This window comes from Mirounga leonina, unplaced genomic scaffold (assembly GCF_011800145.1).
Source record: "Mirounga leonina isolate KUSES-001 unplaced genomic scaffold, KU_Mleo_1.0 Mir_125, whole genome shotgun sequence".
Lineage (NCBI taxonomy): Eukaryota > Metazoa > Chordata > Mammalia > Carnivora > Phocidae > Mirounga > Mirounga leonina.
Window position 1 is genome coordinate 52,175,406 of NW_023270305.1, and position 17,750 is coordinate 52,193,155.

General features: G+C 36.6%; 1 protein-coding gene across 3 annotated transcripts in view; it reads left to right on the top strand.

The window, feature by feature from the left end:
* The window catches only part of USP34 (ubiquitin specific peptidase 34), a 262,229-nt gene that overhangs the window by 92,365 nt on the left and 152,114 nt on the right, over positions 1-17,750 (top strand). For all 3 annotated transcript variants that reach the window (XM_035001475.1, XM_035001473.1, XM_035001474.1), the window contains exons 7-10: positions 3,219-3,411; positions 4,406-4,467; positions 15,429-15,510; positions 15,596-15,688. In XM_035001475.1, coding sequence (XP_034857366.1) covers positions 3,219-3,411; positions 4,406-4,467; positions 15,429-15,510; positions 15,596-15,688 — 430 coding nt within the window. The remainder of the gene's footprint in view (positions 1-3,218; positions 3,412-4,405; positions 4,468-15,428; positions 15,511-15,595; positions 15,689-17,750) is intronic.

The following is a 17,750-nucleotide window of genomic DNA, read 5'->3' on the forward strand; positions in this document are numbered from 1 at the left end:
CCAACTAACTGAGCCAGCCAGATTCTCCTGGACCTTTTTTTTTTTTTTTCTTTTACATGAATATATAGAGGTTAACAGTGGTTACATGGTATCTCCCACCATACACAGTCAACAAAGATATACAAAGATATTATGTTCTAGGCATTGGGGATATAGCAGAGAAGAAAAAATTCTCTTTTTGTGCAGTCTCTGTATCAAATAAGTAGATGATACAGTTCATCAGGAAGTCGTAAGTATTACAGAGAAAAGTTGCAGCAAAGGTGAATTGAGAGTTTTAGAGGATGGGTCACAATTTTAAATATGGGGTTATAGAAGGCCCAATTGAGGAGGAGGTGACATTTAAGTCTCAGTCTAAGAAGGAAACCTAAGAGTATGGAGAAAGAATTGTATTGATTAGAGTTGGAGTGTGAACTGTTGGGAGTTCTAAGATTGTACTTTTTGGCAATTTTTATGAGTTCTTTATACTTTTTCTCACTCATTTGCAAATATTTGAGTGCCTATTGTCCCATTATATTTGAGTTTTTGGAGAAGGTGTCACAAAAAGAAACAGAGTGATGAATCCTATGCAAGTAAGTAATGTGATAGAGGGGGAATATGAGGTCTTTCTGAAAGGTGGCATCTCAAGATCGTGAATCAGCTAATCAGATGATAATTGGAAGAACATATTCTAGGTAGAAGGAACATAGGATGTAAGCTTTGAAGTTGGAAAGAATATGACATTAAAGAAAGTAGAAGCAGACTGTTGTGGAATATAATGTGTAAGGGGAAATAATTATGATAATGAGGTTGGATAAGCAAGGGCAGGTTATTCAGGACCTTAAAACCATTATAAAGAGCTTGGATTTAATTTTACCAAAGGGAATCTATTGAATGATTTTCAGCAGGTGAGTCATGATGATTTTTAGAGGATCACTTTGGCTTTTAAGTGGATCATAAACTGTAGGATTGTTGGAGTAGAAGTTGGGAGACCCAACTGACAGGTTAGTGCAGTAGTTCTGGAAAGGAACGATGGTATGATGGTTACTGGTAAAAGGATTGTTGATGGTGATTTTGAAAATTGAATTGATGTAAATGAAAATAAAAGGGACAAGACTGGTGATTCGGGGATTTAAAGGGGTAAGCATCATCACTTAAGCTCCCCACCTCAGTTTCTCTTTTGTGCTGTATCGTTATCTGAGATGTGAAAGACTGGGAGAACTTCAAAACTTAATTTTGAGATGCCTGTGGGACATTTAAGTTGCACTGTTGAATTGGGAGTATAAGCATATAATTAAGAACAGTATCATTTTTTTTTCTTTTTTTTTTTTTTAGATTTTATTTATTTATTGGTCAGAGAGAGAGAGCGAGAGAGAGAACACAAGCAGGGGGAGTGGAGAGGGAGAAGCAGCAGGCTTCCCGCAGAGCAGGGAGCCTGATGCGGGGCTCGATCCCAGGACCCTGGGATCATGACCTGAGCCGAAGGCAGATGCTTAACGACTGAGCCACCCAGGCGCCCCAAGAACAGTATCATTAATTGAGTTATCAGAATAAGAAGAGCAATTATTGAACACCTCATTGAAGTGAATGAGAGGTTATCTGGGGAGAGAATCTAGAAAGCAAAAAGAAGTGTGTTGAGGATGGAACCTTTGTATTAGTTTGCTTTTTCTGTGTAAGAAAACCACCCCTAAATCTTAGTGACTTAAAATAACAGCCATTTATTATTTCTCACAGTTCTTGGGCTGACTAGTTCTTTTGTTCTGGGCTGACTTGGCTGGGCCTGCATGCTCTGAGGATAGCACCTCACTCATATATCCTCTGGTTGACAGACTGATTGTTACTGGAAGTGGAGTGGAGTTCCTATTCATCTTGCAGTTGGCTAGATGTTAGTTGGGGCATCAGCCATGTCTCCTTCATCCAGCAGCCTAACCTGGGTTCCTTTTCTTGGTGATGGAAGAGTTCCCGTCAGGAAAGGGCAAGCTCAAAGGCTTCTTAAGCATCTGTTTATGTCACATCTTTTATTGTTCCATTGGTCAAAGCAACTTTCATGGCAAAGCTCAGATTCAGGGGAGTAGAGAAATAGATGATACCTCTTGATGGGAAGAGTGGCAAAGTTGTATTGCAAAGACCTCTGTGTAAAGTGATAGGAGTAGTTTGGAAAGGAATGATGGTATGATGGTTACTGGTAAAAGGATTGTTTATGATGATTTTGAAAATTGAATTGATAAGTGAAAATAAAAGGGACAAGACTGGTGATTCTGGGATTTAAACAGCCTGACCTGAGCTGAAGGCAACGCTTAACCGACTGAGCCACCCAGAAACCCTGCAAATAATTTTTTAAATAGAAATATGTATTACTGTCTTGGGAATGAGATGGGGAGGAAGACCTGGTATCCATGAGTCTGTATTCTTGCATAATAGTAATTTGCTAGAGCTAAGTAGTTAGCTGAATCCTTTAGAATGGATATGCTTTTTCTGGTTTACCAAGGTCTCCATGAACTTTTACATGAATCCTTTACAAACCTTGAGGTTTACTGATGTTGAAAGGTTGGATAAAGGAGGAGGAACTAATCAAATAGAATAGGCAGGACCTGGGCACCTGGGTGGCTCAGTCGGTTGAGCGACTGCCTTCGGCTCAGGTCATGATCCCCGAGTCCTGGGATCGAGTCCCGCATCGGGCTCCTTGCTGGGCGGGGAGTCTGCTTCTCCCTCTGCCCCTCCCCCCTCTCATGTGCTCTCTCTCTCTCATTCTCTCTCTGTCAAATAATAAATAAAATCTTTAAAAAAAAAAAAAAAGAATAGGCAGGACCTGAGGAAAACCAGGGGTTTGTGATGTCTGGAAGCCAAATAAGAATAATTTTTAAGATGTACACATTTTAAAGAGTTTTGGCTGTGTGGGGAGTAGAATGTACTTTATATATGAAAGCAGCAGGAGCTGTGTACATGACAGGTAGGAGAATAAAAAACCTCACTGGAGGTGCAGAAATTCAATGTTAAATGACTTGACTCTTGGCAGTTTCTGATTCAAGTTCGACTAAGCGAAGGACACAGTGCCTCAGGTCACAATCTTTGAAGCATCACTTAGAAATAATTTAAATTGGGAATGTTAATCCTAGGATGTCAGGTTCTACTTTACTAAACATTTTGGAGGTATGGAGCAAACGAGTATTATTGAATTATTGAAGGGTCTTTAGGAATATTTTGCAAGTTTTTATGTATGTTTTATTTCTGAATCATTTAAGGTATTTATGCAAGCTCTCTGATCAGGAGTTAAGACAGAGTGCAGCTCGAAACATGGCTGACTTAATGTGGAGCACAGTGAAAGAACCATTGGATACAACATTATGCTTTGATAAAGAAAGCCTAGATCTTGCATTTAAGTACTTCATGTCACCGACTTTGACTATGAGGTTGGCTGGACTAAGTCAGATAACGGTAAGCTATATTTATTTATTTTGAGTCATTTTTTATTTTCCTTCTACACTGTCATCATCATCATCATCATCATACCTGCTATTTATGGAGCACTTATGTGAGGCATTGTGCTAAGTGTTTTACATGTGTTACTTTGTATGGTCCTGATAAATAATTTCAGTATTTTCCTTATTTTTTTAAGATTTTTAAAAATTCATTTATTTTGAGAGAGAGAGAGAAGGAGCACAAGTCGAGGGGGCTGAGCAGAGGGAGAAGCAGGCTCCTCACTGAGCAGGGAGCCGATGGGGGCTTGATCCCAGGACGCTGGGATTATGAACTGAGCCAAAGGCAACGCTTAACCGACTGAGCCACCCAGAAACCCTGCAAATAATTTTTTAAATAGAAATATGTATTGCTGTCTTGGAATGAGATGGGGAGGAAGACCTGGTATCCATGAGTCTGTATTCTTGCATAATCGTAATTTGCTAGAGCTAAGTAGTTAGCTGAATCCTTTAGAATGGATATGCTTTTTCTGGTTTACCAAGGTCTCTATGAACTTTACTCCTTTGTAGTGTTATTCTTGGAGTAACTAGATTTTCCACAGGTATTGGACTTTGTAAATATAGAGAATACTTGTTGACATTTTTCTAAAGTAAATCTTAAATGAATTTATTGAAGAATCCTTTCCTTAAATTTTATGTCTGTGGTGACATACACTTGCTTGCATTAGATTTTTGTATTTTTCCCTTATTTAGCTTTGTTTTCTTGTTTTTTTCTCATGTATTTAGTGGAATAAAGCATGAGTATTACTGATAGTATGAAATTATTTATTTTAATATGGTGAAATAACCAGACTAATTGGTAAGTGTGTGTGAAATTCTTATTGTCTTATATTTTACAATTTTGATCTGCTTATTGATTTTATATATATCAAACCATGTTTCTTGACAGTTGGTAACATACCAGAAAAAATTTGTAAAAAAAAACCACTTTAATTTCTTTTCTCTAATTATAGAATCAACTTCACACCTTCAATGATGTATGCAATAATGAATCCTTGGTATCAGACACAGAAACGTAAGTAGGAACATTAATTTATACATAAGTGTACCATTTTATTGTGCAGCAGCTTATATGGTAGATAATAATTGTGACTATTAGGTTTGAAGTGTTTACTAGAAATTCTTTGCCTTGTGGCTTCATTTGTATAGTCTTGAATAAGCTTTCAGAACAGTATGTTGAAACATTTGTTTTTTAGAAGGTATACCAGCACATAGTATTAGTGTCACAACATGCAGAAGGGGGGTACTATTTATAAGGGAAAATTTAATAGTGAAGAGCATGGTATTGATCGTTTTCAGAAAGCACTCTTGATGCCGATAATGTGAAGACCTCATTTAACATATTTTATAGGGAAAAAACAAGTTAGTGATATTCATGTTTAGAAAGAAGTAGTTGTTATAGCTTAGGGCTTTTCAGTATCTTAGAAATATTTATTTATTCCAGTATTCCATTTAGGTATTTGTCCATATAGAAATCCATTTTTAAATCTAATTTGGGTAGTAATATCTTCTGCTTGAACAGAGTTCTATAGTTTTAAGGTGTTAGAAAATTCATAATTATATGAATGAGTCATATTTTTTCTTTACTCTAACTTTTGTGCATTGATTTTAGTTCTGCCCTGTGGAGTTAATCTCAGTTGAACCCAACCCTTCATGAATTTGAAAGCCAAAGATGGTGTCTCTTTACTCTTTTTCGTCTCCAGGCTAATGACTTCTTATTCTTCCAATGTATGTTATGGTGTTTAGATTTATTACCAGACCATTCTTTCATCTCTGGCAACATTCTTTGTTCGTGATCCCCTTAAAATATGTTGCCTAGAATTGGTCATAGCTTTATAAATTCTGGGTCATACTAGGAGTGCTATTTCCCACTGTCGGGACATTACATAGACTATATCCAGTATGTAAAACTACATCTCTGGATTTTCCTTTTAATCCTTTTAGTGCTGCCTCCTCCATAAGACTGCCTAAGAGAATGTTAAATTTGCCAATGCAGTAATCTCCGCCCCTCCTCCCACTTCTGCGCACTCTCTCTCCTTCTCAAAAATAAATAAAATCTCTAAAAACAAAGTATAAGGAATATACATTCTAAAGACATAATAAAGAAAAGAGGGAGGAGAGTCAAAATTTTGAGGAATAGTCGGTAGAAGTAGTTCAAATTGGGAAAGAAGAGCGTTTTTACAATGTGAGAAACTTGGAGCAAACAAAAAATGTTGTAAGTATTGTTGCAACATACGAATTGTGTCTCTCCTTTTTAGCAGTTTTATTAAGGTATAGGTACTGTACCTATCATAAAATTCATCTGTTTTTATAGTGAGTTTTAGGAAATTGACAGGGTTATGCGAAAATCATCACAGTCCAGTTTTAGAACATTTCCATCACTTCAGAAAGATCCCCTTTGCCAATTTGTAGTCAGTTCCTAGTGTTAGTCCCACTAATATACTTTCTCTCAATAGATTTACCCATTTTGGACATTTCATATGGATGGAATTATGATAGTCATCTTTTTCATTTAGTTTCTTCCAGTTATTTCACTATACTGTTTTTCTTTTTTAAAGATTTTATTTATTTATTTGACAGAGAGAGACACAGCGAGAGAGGGAACACAAGAGGGGGAGTGGGAGAGGGAGAAGCAGGCTTTCTGTGGAACAGGGAGCCCGATGCGAGGCTTGATCCCAGAACCCTGGGATCATGACCTGAGCCAAAGGCAGATGCTTAACAACCAAGCCACCCAGGTGCCCCACTATACTGTTTTTCTTGAGGCTCATTGTGGAGTGAATTAGTACTTCATTCCTTCTTATTGCAGAATTGTATTACATTATGTAGATACAACATTTTGTTTTTCCATTTACCAGTTGTTGGCTATTGTGATTATTTCCAGTCTTTGGTTAGTATGAATAATGCTCCTTTATTATTTTAGGGATTTATTTATTTTTAGAGAGCTCATGCTCCCATGTGACAGGGGAGGGGCAGAGGGAAAGAATCTCAGGCAGATGCCTCACGGAGGATAGAGCCTGAGGTGAGGCCTGATCTTTTGACCCTGAGATCATGACCTGAGCCTAAATCAAGAGTTGGACACTTAACTGACGAGCACCCAGGTGTCTGTCCACTGAATAATGGTCCTTTAAACATTTGTGTACCTTTTTATGGGAATATGTTTTCATTTCTCTTGGTAAATAGGAGTATGATGGCTGGTTTGTATACTCATTTTATGTCTCACTTTTTAAAAAATATCGTCAAAATGTTTTCCAGCATAGCTGCATCATTTTACATTCCTACTAGTAATATATGAGGGATCCAGTTTCTCCCCATTCTCAGCAGCACTTGTTATTATCTGTGTTTTTGATTATAGCTATGCTAGTGGGTATAAAGTAGTATTTCATTATGACTTTAATTTGCATTTCCCTAATTAATGATGTTGAACATCTTTTTATATGGTTATGTGCCGTTCTATTTTGTGGGGTTTTTTTTTTTTTTTTTTGGTGAATTGTTTATGCATTATTTTGCCCAGTGTTTTTTTTTTTTTTTTTAAGATTTTATTTTTATTTATTTGAGACAGAGAGAATGAGAGACAGCATGAGAGGGAGGAGGGTCAGAGGGAGAAGCAGACTCCCCGCCGAGCAGGGAGCCCGATGCGGGACTCGATCCCGGGACTCCAGGATCATGATCTGAGCCGAAGGCAGTCGCTTAACCAAATGAGCCACCCAGGCGCCCGATTTTTTTGCCCAGTTTTTAATTGAATTGTCTTTTTTATGGACTAGCATAAGATCTCTACTACAGAATGTTCATGGGTGCTTAAGAAGACTATTTTAGCTTTCCTCCCACCTTTCTGTGTTGCCATAATGATGCACATGAATGTTCTGGCAGTTGCTCTCAGGAATATTAACAATGCCGAAAAGAGAGGCAGATGCCAGGTTCTAATTAGGCCATGCTCCAAAGTCATCTTCTGGTTCTAACTGTGATGATGAAGCAGGTTTACATTGGTAAATTTTGAAATCATTGATAAGCACAGAGTTGGTAAAATTGTTTTGAACCTCACAGGCAGGTTAAACCAAGTGTGGAGTGATCAGCTCCAGATTTGATATACAAGTCAGAGATCTAGAAAAATAGCAGAATAATCTGTTCCTGTCCTGCCGGTTTGGTTTCATTGTGCTGACAACCTCAGCTGGCATCGTGGATCATGAAGAAGCAAAATGAAAACACTCAGGAGGGAAAACCCTGGGGTTCTTTTTCTAAGGATGTGTAATACGTATGTGCAAATAACATGCCTCAGTGGACTCTTGCACTTTTTTTTTTTTTTTTTGCTGTTGTATGGAGTATTGTATATAGATGTCTATTAGGTCTAATGAGTTTGTAGGATTGTTTGCCTTCTGTATTCTTGTTGATTTTCTGCCTAGTTCTGTTATTAAGGGTAGGTTATTGAAGTCTCCAATTCCATTTAATCCTCCTCATTTTGTGTATTCCATATTTGTGAATTTGCCTGTTTGCTGCAGTTTATTTCTAACCCCCAAATTAATACTTAATGCTGTTTCATTGATCATTTGTGGACATGCACAGAGCAGTAAAAAATCTCTCAACATGCACATTCCCAATTAAAGTCAAACAAGGTGATGCTCTGCCTTCTTGTTTTAGTGCTGGTACAGAGGTGACCAGAGGTTGGAAATGGGAGCAGGCAGTGCATTGTAGTGCAAGAAGCTTCTGTTCTGAGGTCATTTGAGTAGAAAGTGAATCCCAACTCTAGGTTAGTGGGACAGCCTCAGCCACGTCACCTAAATACTTGTGAATCTCATTTTGTAAGACAGAGAAAAAGGAAGATAAAGTTGTTTTTTAGGACTTAAGAAGAAAGTGTTTAGTATTAGCTAATTTAGTGCAGCAACTTTATAGAACTGTCATGAGCAACAAAACTGACTGTATTGTCTTTATTTCCCTTCAATTGTGTGTATGTATGTGTGTGTGTGTGTGTGTATAATGGAATACTATTCAAACATAAAAAAGAATGAAATCTTGCATTCATGACAACATGGATTGACTTTGAGGACATTACAGTAAGTGAGATAAGTCACCCAGAGAAAGACAAATATTGTAGGAACTCATAGGTGGGCTTGAAAAACAACAACAAATCCAAGCTTCTAGTGATTGTCAGAGGTGGGGGTGGGGAGTGAGTGAAATGGGTGAAAGGGCTCAAAAGGTGTAAACTTCTAGTTAAAAAATAAGTCGGGGTTGTAATGTATAGCATGTCAACTATAGTTAGTAATACTGTACTGCATATTTGGAAGTTTCTAAGAGATTAGATCTTAAAGGTTCTTATTATCACAAGGAAAAAAAATTTTTGTAACTGCACGGTAATGGATGTTAACTAGAGTTAGTGTGGTGATCATTTCATAATATATACAGATATCGATCATTGTTGTACACCTGAAGCTAATGTTATATGTCACGTCTCTGATGGCATTTTTATGTAAGGGGTAAAAACCTCCCTTTGCAACACCCTTACTGAAATGGGAGCTTCAAGATACATTTTAGTTCTGTGAAATATATGTCTTTAAATTAGTTTCGCATATGGGCTGTAGAACAAATCGTGTACCTAGATCATACAAGATTTGTGTTTAATCAAACCTGCAGTCTTCCAATCAAAGGCAAATGGCAAGTCACATTCTTGTACTGAGTCATGCTTCTAAAGAGAACCCACTTTAGGATGCAGTTGATGGTAATGATACGTTCTTTTTACACATTAAAGCAGCAGGTGAGAATAATTTGAAAAAGGATTCAAGGGTTCAGTATTAGCTGATTTAGTGCAGTGGCTTTATATAGTATAACTGACAGGGAGAGTAGCAAGAATTGGCTGTATTGTTTGTCTTTTTCTCCCTTCAGGTTCTATTGCTTTTTGTTTCATGTATTTTGGAACTTTTTTTTTTTTTTTAGGTCCATATATATTTATAGTTGTTATGTTAATGATAATTTCATCTTTTTATCAGTATAAAATGTCCCATTTTGTCTCTTTGAAACATTTTTTGGCTTAAAGGTCATTTTTTCTGATGTTAGTATAGCCATTGCAACTTCATTGTTTTCATGGTATATCTTTTTCTATTCTTATTGTTTTTCCCATTCTCGTATTTTCAACCTGTTTGTGTTTTTAGATCTAAAGTCTTTCATTTATTTATTTATATTTTTTTAAGTCTTTTTTTTTTTTTAAAGATTTTATTTATTTATTTGACAGAGACACAGCAAGAGAGGGAACACAAGCAGAGGGGGTGGGAGAGGGAGAAGCAGGCTTCCCGCTGAGCAGGGAGCCCGATGCAGGGCTCAATCCCAGGATCCTGGGATCATGACCTGAGCCGAAGGCGGTAGCTTAACCAACTGAGCCACCCAGGCGCTTCCATCTCTGTGTTTTGGAGTATTTAATCCATTTACTCTTAATGTCATTCTGTATTTGGATTTACGTCTTCCATTTTGCTTTTGGTTTTCTATATGCCACCTTTTTTGTTTTTCTGTTTCTCTACTGTTTTTATCCTAGTATACCATTTTAATCCCATTGATTTTTTTTTAATATCTGAAAAATTATTTTCTCAGTGACTACATTATAGGTTACAGAATGCATCTTAGTTGCTTAGTCTTTACTTCAGATTAATAATGGAATTTTAGTAAAATGTGGAAATATTGTTCCAGTATAGCTCTACTCCTTTGTTTCTGATAAGAAGCCAGCTATTAAACTTACTGTGGTTCCCTTGTATACACATTTCATTTTCTCTTTCTGATCTCAAGATTTTGCTCTTCATCTTTGGCTTTTAACAATTTAATGATGAGTCTAGCTGTGTATCTCCTTGTATATATATCTTAGTTGGAGTTTGTTGTGATTTTCGGATGTGTAGTTGAATTTTTTTTTTTTTTAATCAGAGTGGGACATTTTGGCCATAATTTCTGGGGGTGTTTTGTCTCTTTGTTTTTCTCTGCCCACTCCTTCTGGGAGTCCACTTATATGTATGTTTCCAGAGCCCTGAATAGTTGTGATTGATAAAGTTGTTCAGTTCTATCCTTGGCTAAGTTATAGTTACAACTCTGTATTATTAGAAGAGTCCGTGGGTTTCCTTATAATATCCTTGAAGGTACTGAAGGAATGAGGTTTATTTTTTATAATTAGTTGTTGAATTGTCTTTCTGTAAGTTACACAGGCCAGAGAATTATCTCATGGTTCATAGCTTTTGTAGGGCTATCCAGGAATAGGTAAAATATATCATTTGTAGTTTTATTTTATTTTTTGAAGATTTTATTTATTTTAGAGATAGAGTGAGCAAGTGAGGGGAGGAGTAAAGGGAGAGGGACAAGCAGACTCTGTGCTGGGCACAGAGCTTGACACAGGGCTTGATCCCATGACCCTGAGATCATGACCTGAGCCAAAATCAAGAGTCGGATGCTTACCTGTCTGAGCCACCTAGGTGCCCCATTTTTTTTTTTTATAGATTTTATTTTACTTATTTTTTTAAACAATTTTTTTTAAGGTTTTATTTATTCATCAGAGAGAGAGTGAGTGCGCGAGCACAAGCAAGGGGAGTGGCAGGCAGTGGGAGAAGCAGGCTCCCCACTGAGCAAGGAGCCCAATGCGGGACTTGATCCCAGGACCCTGGGATCATGACCTGAGTCAAAGGCAGATGCTTAACCAACTGAGCCACCCAGGCGTTCCTTTATTTATTTATTTTAGAGATAACGTGCATGTGGGGGGACAGCAGTTTTATTTTGATCTTTTACCTTTTGAGGACTATATATCTAATTCATAGCTTTTTATTCTCTTTAGACTTAAATGGCCTTTTTTTTAAAGATATTTATTTATTTATTTGTCGGGGGGAAGGAGGGGAGAGAGAGAGAGAGCGCCCAAGCAGGGGGAGCAGCAGGCAGAGGGAGAAACAAGCTTCCCGTTGAGCAAGGAGCCCGATGCAGGACTTGGTCCCAGGGAGCATGACCTGAGCTGAAGGCAGATGCTTAACTTAACTAAGCTACCCAGGCATCTCTTAAATGGCTTTTTAAATTCTTATATGTATAAACAAGATAAGTTATTTCATCTTTCCAGTTTTTCTATGTATAATTCATGTAGATGGGAAGATATGGGAGCTCTCATGTCAAGTCTTATTTTGAAGCCTATTTTCTTTCACTCAGAATATACTTATCACTACTTTTTTCATTAGCCACTTAAAAATGTTTTTAAAGAAATAGGCAATCTGAAGAAGCCTGTATCTATTAAAGAAATTGAATCAAGATATTGTCTTCGCTGGGGTTCCTGGGTGGCTCAGTTGGCTAAGCGTCTGACTGTATTATTGGGCTCCGTGCCTGCTTAAGATCCTCTCTCTCCTGCCCACCCCCCCAAAAAGAATTACTGACTTTGCAAAACAAAAAGCATCAGGCACATATGTGTTCACTGGTGAATTCTACCTAATATTTAAAGAAGGAATTTAAGGAAGAAGTTACCCTAATACCAAAACCAGACAAAGACATGTAAGAAAACTATAGACCAGTATGTCTCATGAACATAGATGCAAAAATCTTCATAAAATAGAAGCAAATCAAATCCAACAATGTATAAAAAGAACTATATGCCACACCAAGTGAGTTTTATTTCAGGTATACAAGTCTGGTTCAATTCATGTAATCCATCACATCAACAGGTTAAGGAAGAAAAATCACATAATCATATGAATAGATAAAGAAAAAGCATTTGGCAAACTCGAACACTTAAGATAAAAACTCTCAGTAATTAGGAATAGAGGGGAACTTCCTCAACTTGATAAAGAACCTACAGGTAACATCATATTAATAGAACCTCAGAGGTTTTCTGATCAGGAACAAGGAAAGTGTGTTCTCATCATGTCTTTTAACATTGTACTGGAATCCTACCTAACGCAGTAAGGCAAGGAAAGGAGATAAAAGTTACACCGATTGGGAAGGAAGAAATTGGTCTTTGATTGGAGATGACATGATCATCTATATAGAAAATCTGAAAGAATTGACAGACTCATTGAACCTAGCGAAGACAGCAAGGTTACAGGATACAATGTTAATGAAAACTCATTTTCTTTTCTATATATCAGTATTGAACACATGAAATTTGAAATTTATTATTTTTAAAAAATAATAGCACGAGCAGGGTGGGGCAGAAGGACAAGCAGACTCCCTGCTGAGTGGGGAGCCCAGTGCAGGGCTTGATCCCAGGACCCTGAGATCATGACGTGAACTGAAGTCAGATGCTTAACTGACTGAGCCACCCAGGCACCCCTGAAATTTGAAATTTAAAATACAATGCCATTTATGTCAGCAGTATAAAAGTGAAATACTTGGGTATAGGTCTTCATATTTTGTTAAATTTCTATGAGGAAAGTTGTAAAACTCTGATGAAAGATACCAAAAAACTAAATAAATGGAGAGAGATTCCATGTTTATGGATAGAACATGTGAAAATGTAAAGATAACAGTTCTTCCCAACTTCGATCTATAAATTCATTGAAATCTCAGTCAAAATCCTGGCAAGTTATTTTCTGGATATCAACAAAATAACTCTTAACGTTTATTTGGACAGACAGAAGACACATAATAGCCAAGACAATATTGAAAGGAAAAGAATAAAGTTGGAGGACTGATGCTGCCCATCTTCAAGATGTACTGTAACATTGCAGTAATCAAGACAATGTGGTATTGGTGACATAGATCAATGGAACAGAATAGAGAGCTCAGAAATAGACCATCTAAATATAGTTAGTTGACCCTTGTCAGAAAAGCAAAGGCAATACCATGAAGCAAAGATAGTCTTTTCAGCATTGAAGCAATTGGACAACCACATGCAAAAGAAAGAATCTAGACACAGACCTCATACACTTCATAAAAACTAATTCAAAATATACACACAAACATAAATGCAAAACTATATCACTCTTAGCAGATAGGAAAAAACCTAGATGACCTTGTGTATGGCACTGACCTTTGGGATGCAACACCATGATCCATGAAAGAAAGAATTGATAAGCTGGAGTTCATAAAAATTAAAAACTTGTGCTCTGTGAAAGATAATGTCAGGAGAATGAGAAGATAGCCATAGGCAGGGGGAAAAATATTTGCAAAAGATATGTCTAATGAAGGACTGTTAATCCAGAATTTACAGAGAATCATGAAATTTAACAGTAAGTACATGAACAATCTGATTAAAAAGTATGCCAAAGATTTTCTCAGCCGTCTTGCCAATAGAAGATACACAGATGACAAGTGCATGAAAAGATGCCCTAATATCCTCTTTAGTCAGGGAAATGCAAATTAAAACATCATTGAGATTCCACTGCATGTCTGTTAAACAGTCAACATTCAGAATACTGATAACACCAAATGCTGACAAGGATGTGGAGCAACAAGAACTCTCATCTGTTGCTGATGGGAGTGCATTCCACTTTGGAAGGCAGTTTGGCAGTTTCTTACAAAACTCAACATACTCTTACCATAGGCCTTGCAGTTGTGCTCCCAGATATTTACCCAGAGAAGTTGAAAACTTACATCTATACAAAAACCTGCACACAGATGTTTATAGCCGCTTTATTCATAATTGTCGGAACTTAAAACCAATGGGATATTTCTAAATGAAGCAAAATAGAGAAATTATGCTGAGTGAAAGAAGCCAGATTAAAAATTACGTAGTATATCTTTTTTTACACATGAAATTCTAGAGAATGAAACTGTAATAACAAAGCAGATCACTGAGGAGTGTGGTTGTGGGGACTGGAAAAGGGATGGATGACAGGCTTAAAGATACTTTTTGGGTTAATGTGTATGTTTGTTATCTTGATGGTAGTGATGAATTCATAGATGTATACTAAAGCTTAGATTCATCAAACTGTACTTTAAGTGTGTTCAGTATATTACATGTCATGTATATCTCAAAGGTGTAAATGACAACTGATAAACTCACACTTATTGGTAAAACTAATAAAATAGGTTAACTTCTATGCCAGTGAGTTACTAATTCTAAAAGAGAATTGGTAGCTCTTCTTAAAAAATGAAGGGTAATCTACAAGTGTTGTAAGATGTTTACTTTTTGAAATGGAGAATGAGATGTTGATAAATGTAACTAAGTTGTTCTGCACAATCAATTGATATATTTAGGGATAACTTAATTACCTTAATCACCTTATTAATATCAGGCAGGGGACTTTCAGTTTGGCTTTTAGAGAATTTTTTTTTTTTTAACCCTTTTGGTAACCTATTTTTCTGATGTTATCTTATTGTAGAGGGCATATTGGGAAACCTTCCCTGAATGCTGAAATGTCTACTGTGGAAATTAAAAAGTGGGAAGGCAAAGTCTTAGAATGAGAAAATATGTTGCTTATTGTTACACTTGGTATTTTCACCCGTGTACTCCTTATCTTTCCATATTTGTCTTTGCTTTATAAATTCAGGCAATATTACCATTTCTTTTAGTTTTTTTTCTTAATTAATATTTATTTATTTTAGAGAGAGAGAGAGAGAGAGCACGAGCAGGAGGGGCAGAGGGAGAGGGAGACAGAATCTCAAGCAGACTCCATGTGGAGTGTGGAGCCCAACCCAGGGCTCAGTCCCATGACCCTGAGATCATGACCCCAGCCAAAGCCAAAAGTCAAGACACCCAACCCACTGCGTAGGCTACTCAGGCACCACTCTTTTAATTGTTCTTCGTGGTACTCTAACCAGTTAATTGTTTATAATCACTTCTTTATAATTTGTTTGTGGTCAAATTTAAGTTTTGTGGGGCACCTGGCTGGCTCAGATGGTGGAGCATGTAGCCTGTGACTCTTGATCTCAGGGTCATGAGTTCAAGCTCCACATTGGGCATGGAGCGTACTTAATAAATAAATAAACTCACCTTTAAAAAACATTTAGGTTTTCAACTGAATCTGCCTTTTTGGCTTGGGAAAAAATGATATTATTAATAATTTGTTTAACGTGTTAACTGTTTTTATTATTTGACTTTAGGTCCATTGCAAAAGAACTTGCAGACTGGCTTATAAGCAACAATGTGGTAGAGCATATATTTGGACCAAATTTACATATTGAGGTTTGTGGACAATTACATGACTTCTCTGCTCTATTAAGAGAACAGTACTTTAGAAAATTAGCTATAATAAGTTTTTCTTTTCCAGATTATCAAACAGTGCCAAGTGATTTTGAACTTCTTGGCAGCGGAAGGGAGACTGAGTACTCAGCATATTGATTGCATTTGGGCTGCAGCACAGGTAATATTAAAAGCACACATTTATTAAGTGCTTCCTTATTATTTGTTCTAAGTGTTTTATTCCCTTATGAGGTAAGTTCTCTTATCCTAAATTTATAGCTAAATAAACCGAGACAGAAAAAGTTGGGCATGGATCTGTGGAGTCTGGCTTGAGAGTCTATGTCTTACTATATTACGGGTAGAATTGAAGGAAATGAGAGTCAGTCAACTGGACATTCTACATGAAACCATCTTGGTTTATTAAGAGACATTTACCTATTATTTTTTTGTTGATATAGTAAACCTTTCTATCCTGAATGTTGTATTGGTATTTTTCTTTCCTCTTATACTGTTTTCTCTAGCTTTTTGAATAAGCATATATCTACATGGTTCAAAATCCAAAAAATAAATATAAAATATATGTTATGTATTCTCCCCCCTGGGTCCCTGTTTCCCAGGAATACCATTCTTCTAAGGTGCATCATAGATTTTCTACATAAATAGCTGACTTGAAAGCTTTTTTTCTTGTCTTCCCTTTTTTTTTCTTTTTTTCTTTTTTGGTCCTCTTTATTACAAATGTTGCATACTAAGTGGACTTGGCTTTTTTTCATTTATTCATCGTCAAGATTATTGCATATCAGTATATAAAACACCAATGTTTTAAAGCGGGCATAGTGTTTTAGTACATGCATGTATGGTAATTTATTTAACCAATTCCCATTCATGGGCATTATTTTTTTCCCAATCTTTTCTGTTATAAACAATGCTAAAATAAGTTTTAACATGTTCATTTCATCTGTGTGCAAACGATTTATCTTTTAAGGAGAATTGTTTGGTTAAAGCATCTGTTCGATTTACTTGTGGTACATAATGGTGTTTTCCCTCATCTTCCTCAGTATGTTGTGTCCTTAAACTTCTTGATATTTGCTAAACTGATGGGTGAAATGTGTATTTTAAATTTGCATTTTGTTTATGTGAATCAAATTGCAAATTTTGTGTTTAAGAGCCATTTTTTTTTCCTTTACTGGGAGTGTCTGTTGATATTCTTTGTCATTTATCAGTGATTTTACTTTACTTCTTTTTTGTAGGAGACCTTTATATATCCGTGAAATTGGACTTGTGTCTGTGTTAAGAGTTATTTTCTACTTTGATGTCTTTTGGTTAAGGTGGTTTTTGGTGTTCAGTTTCAAGTTTGTGGTTTCAAACTTGTGGTTGAATTTGTTTTATGTCCTGTGGATTTTTCTTATGGTGTGAAATGCCTTTTCCACTCTAAAGTTATAAGAAAGTTCTCCTTTAGTTCCTTCCTGTTTCAATTTTATATTTTAGTCTTTTTTTTTTTTTAAGATTTTTATTTGAGAGAGAACTAGAGAGAGCGAGAGCATGAGCACGGGTGGGGGTGGTGCAGAAGGGCAGAGGGTGAGGGAGAAGCAGCCTCCCCTCTGAGCAGAGAGCCCGACATGGGGTTTGATCCCAGGACTCTGGGATCATGCATAACCTGAGCCGAAATCAGACGTTTAACTCAGTGAGCCACCCAGGCGACCCTATATTTTAGTCTTTGATCCATTTGGAGTTTTTCTTGGTTCAAGATGTCATTTATCTAACTTTTTACCCATTTTTTTTTGTTATGTAGTTGTCCCCATTCCACTTGTTCAGTAATTCTTCTTTTCCTTATTGAATTGAGATACCAGTTTCATTTTGACTAGGTCAGTTTCTGGAGTCTGTAGACTGACCTATCAGTATATCCAGTCATGATCTGTATACCAGGGATTGGTAAACTTTTGGCTTGGTAAACAAGGCTTTTGGGGCTGGCCACTTCATTTTGTAAATATTTTTTGCAACATGGCCTTGTACTTTCTTTGACATACTGCCTGTGGCTACCTCCATACTGCAGTGGCAGAGTATAGTACTTGTATATTTATATAGTATATGTAATACTTACCACTTTAAATCCTGAAACATTTAATGTCTGGCCCTTTAAGAAAACATTTGCTGATCATGGGTTTATACTAATGTCTTTACTTTTTTTTTTTTTTTTTTTTGAGTATTTGTTCATATCTGGCAGGGTGGTTCTTTTTTATATATTT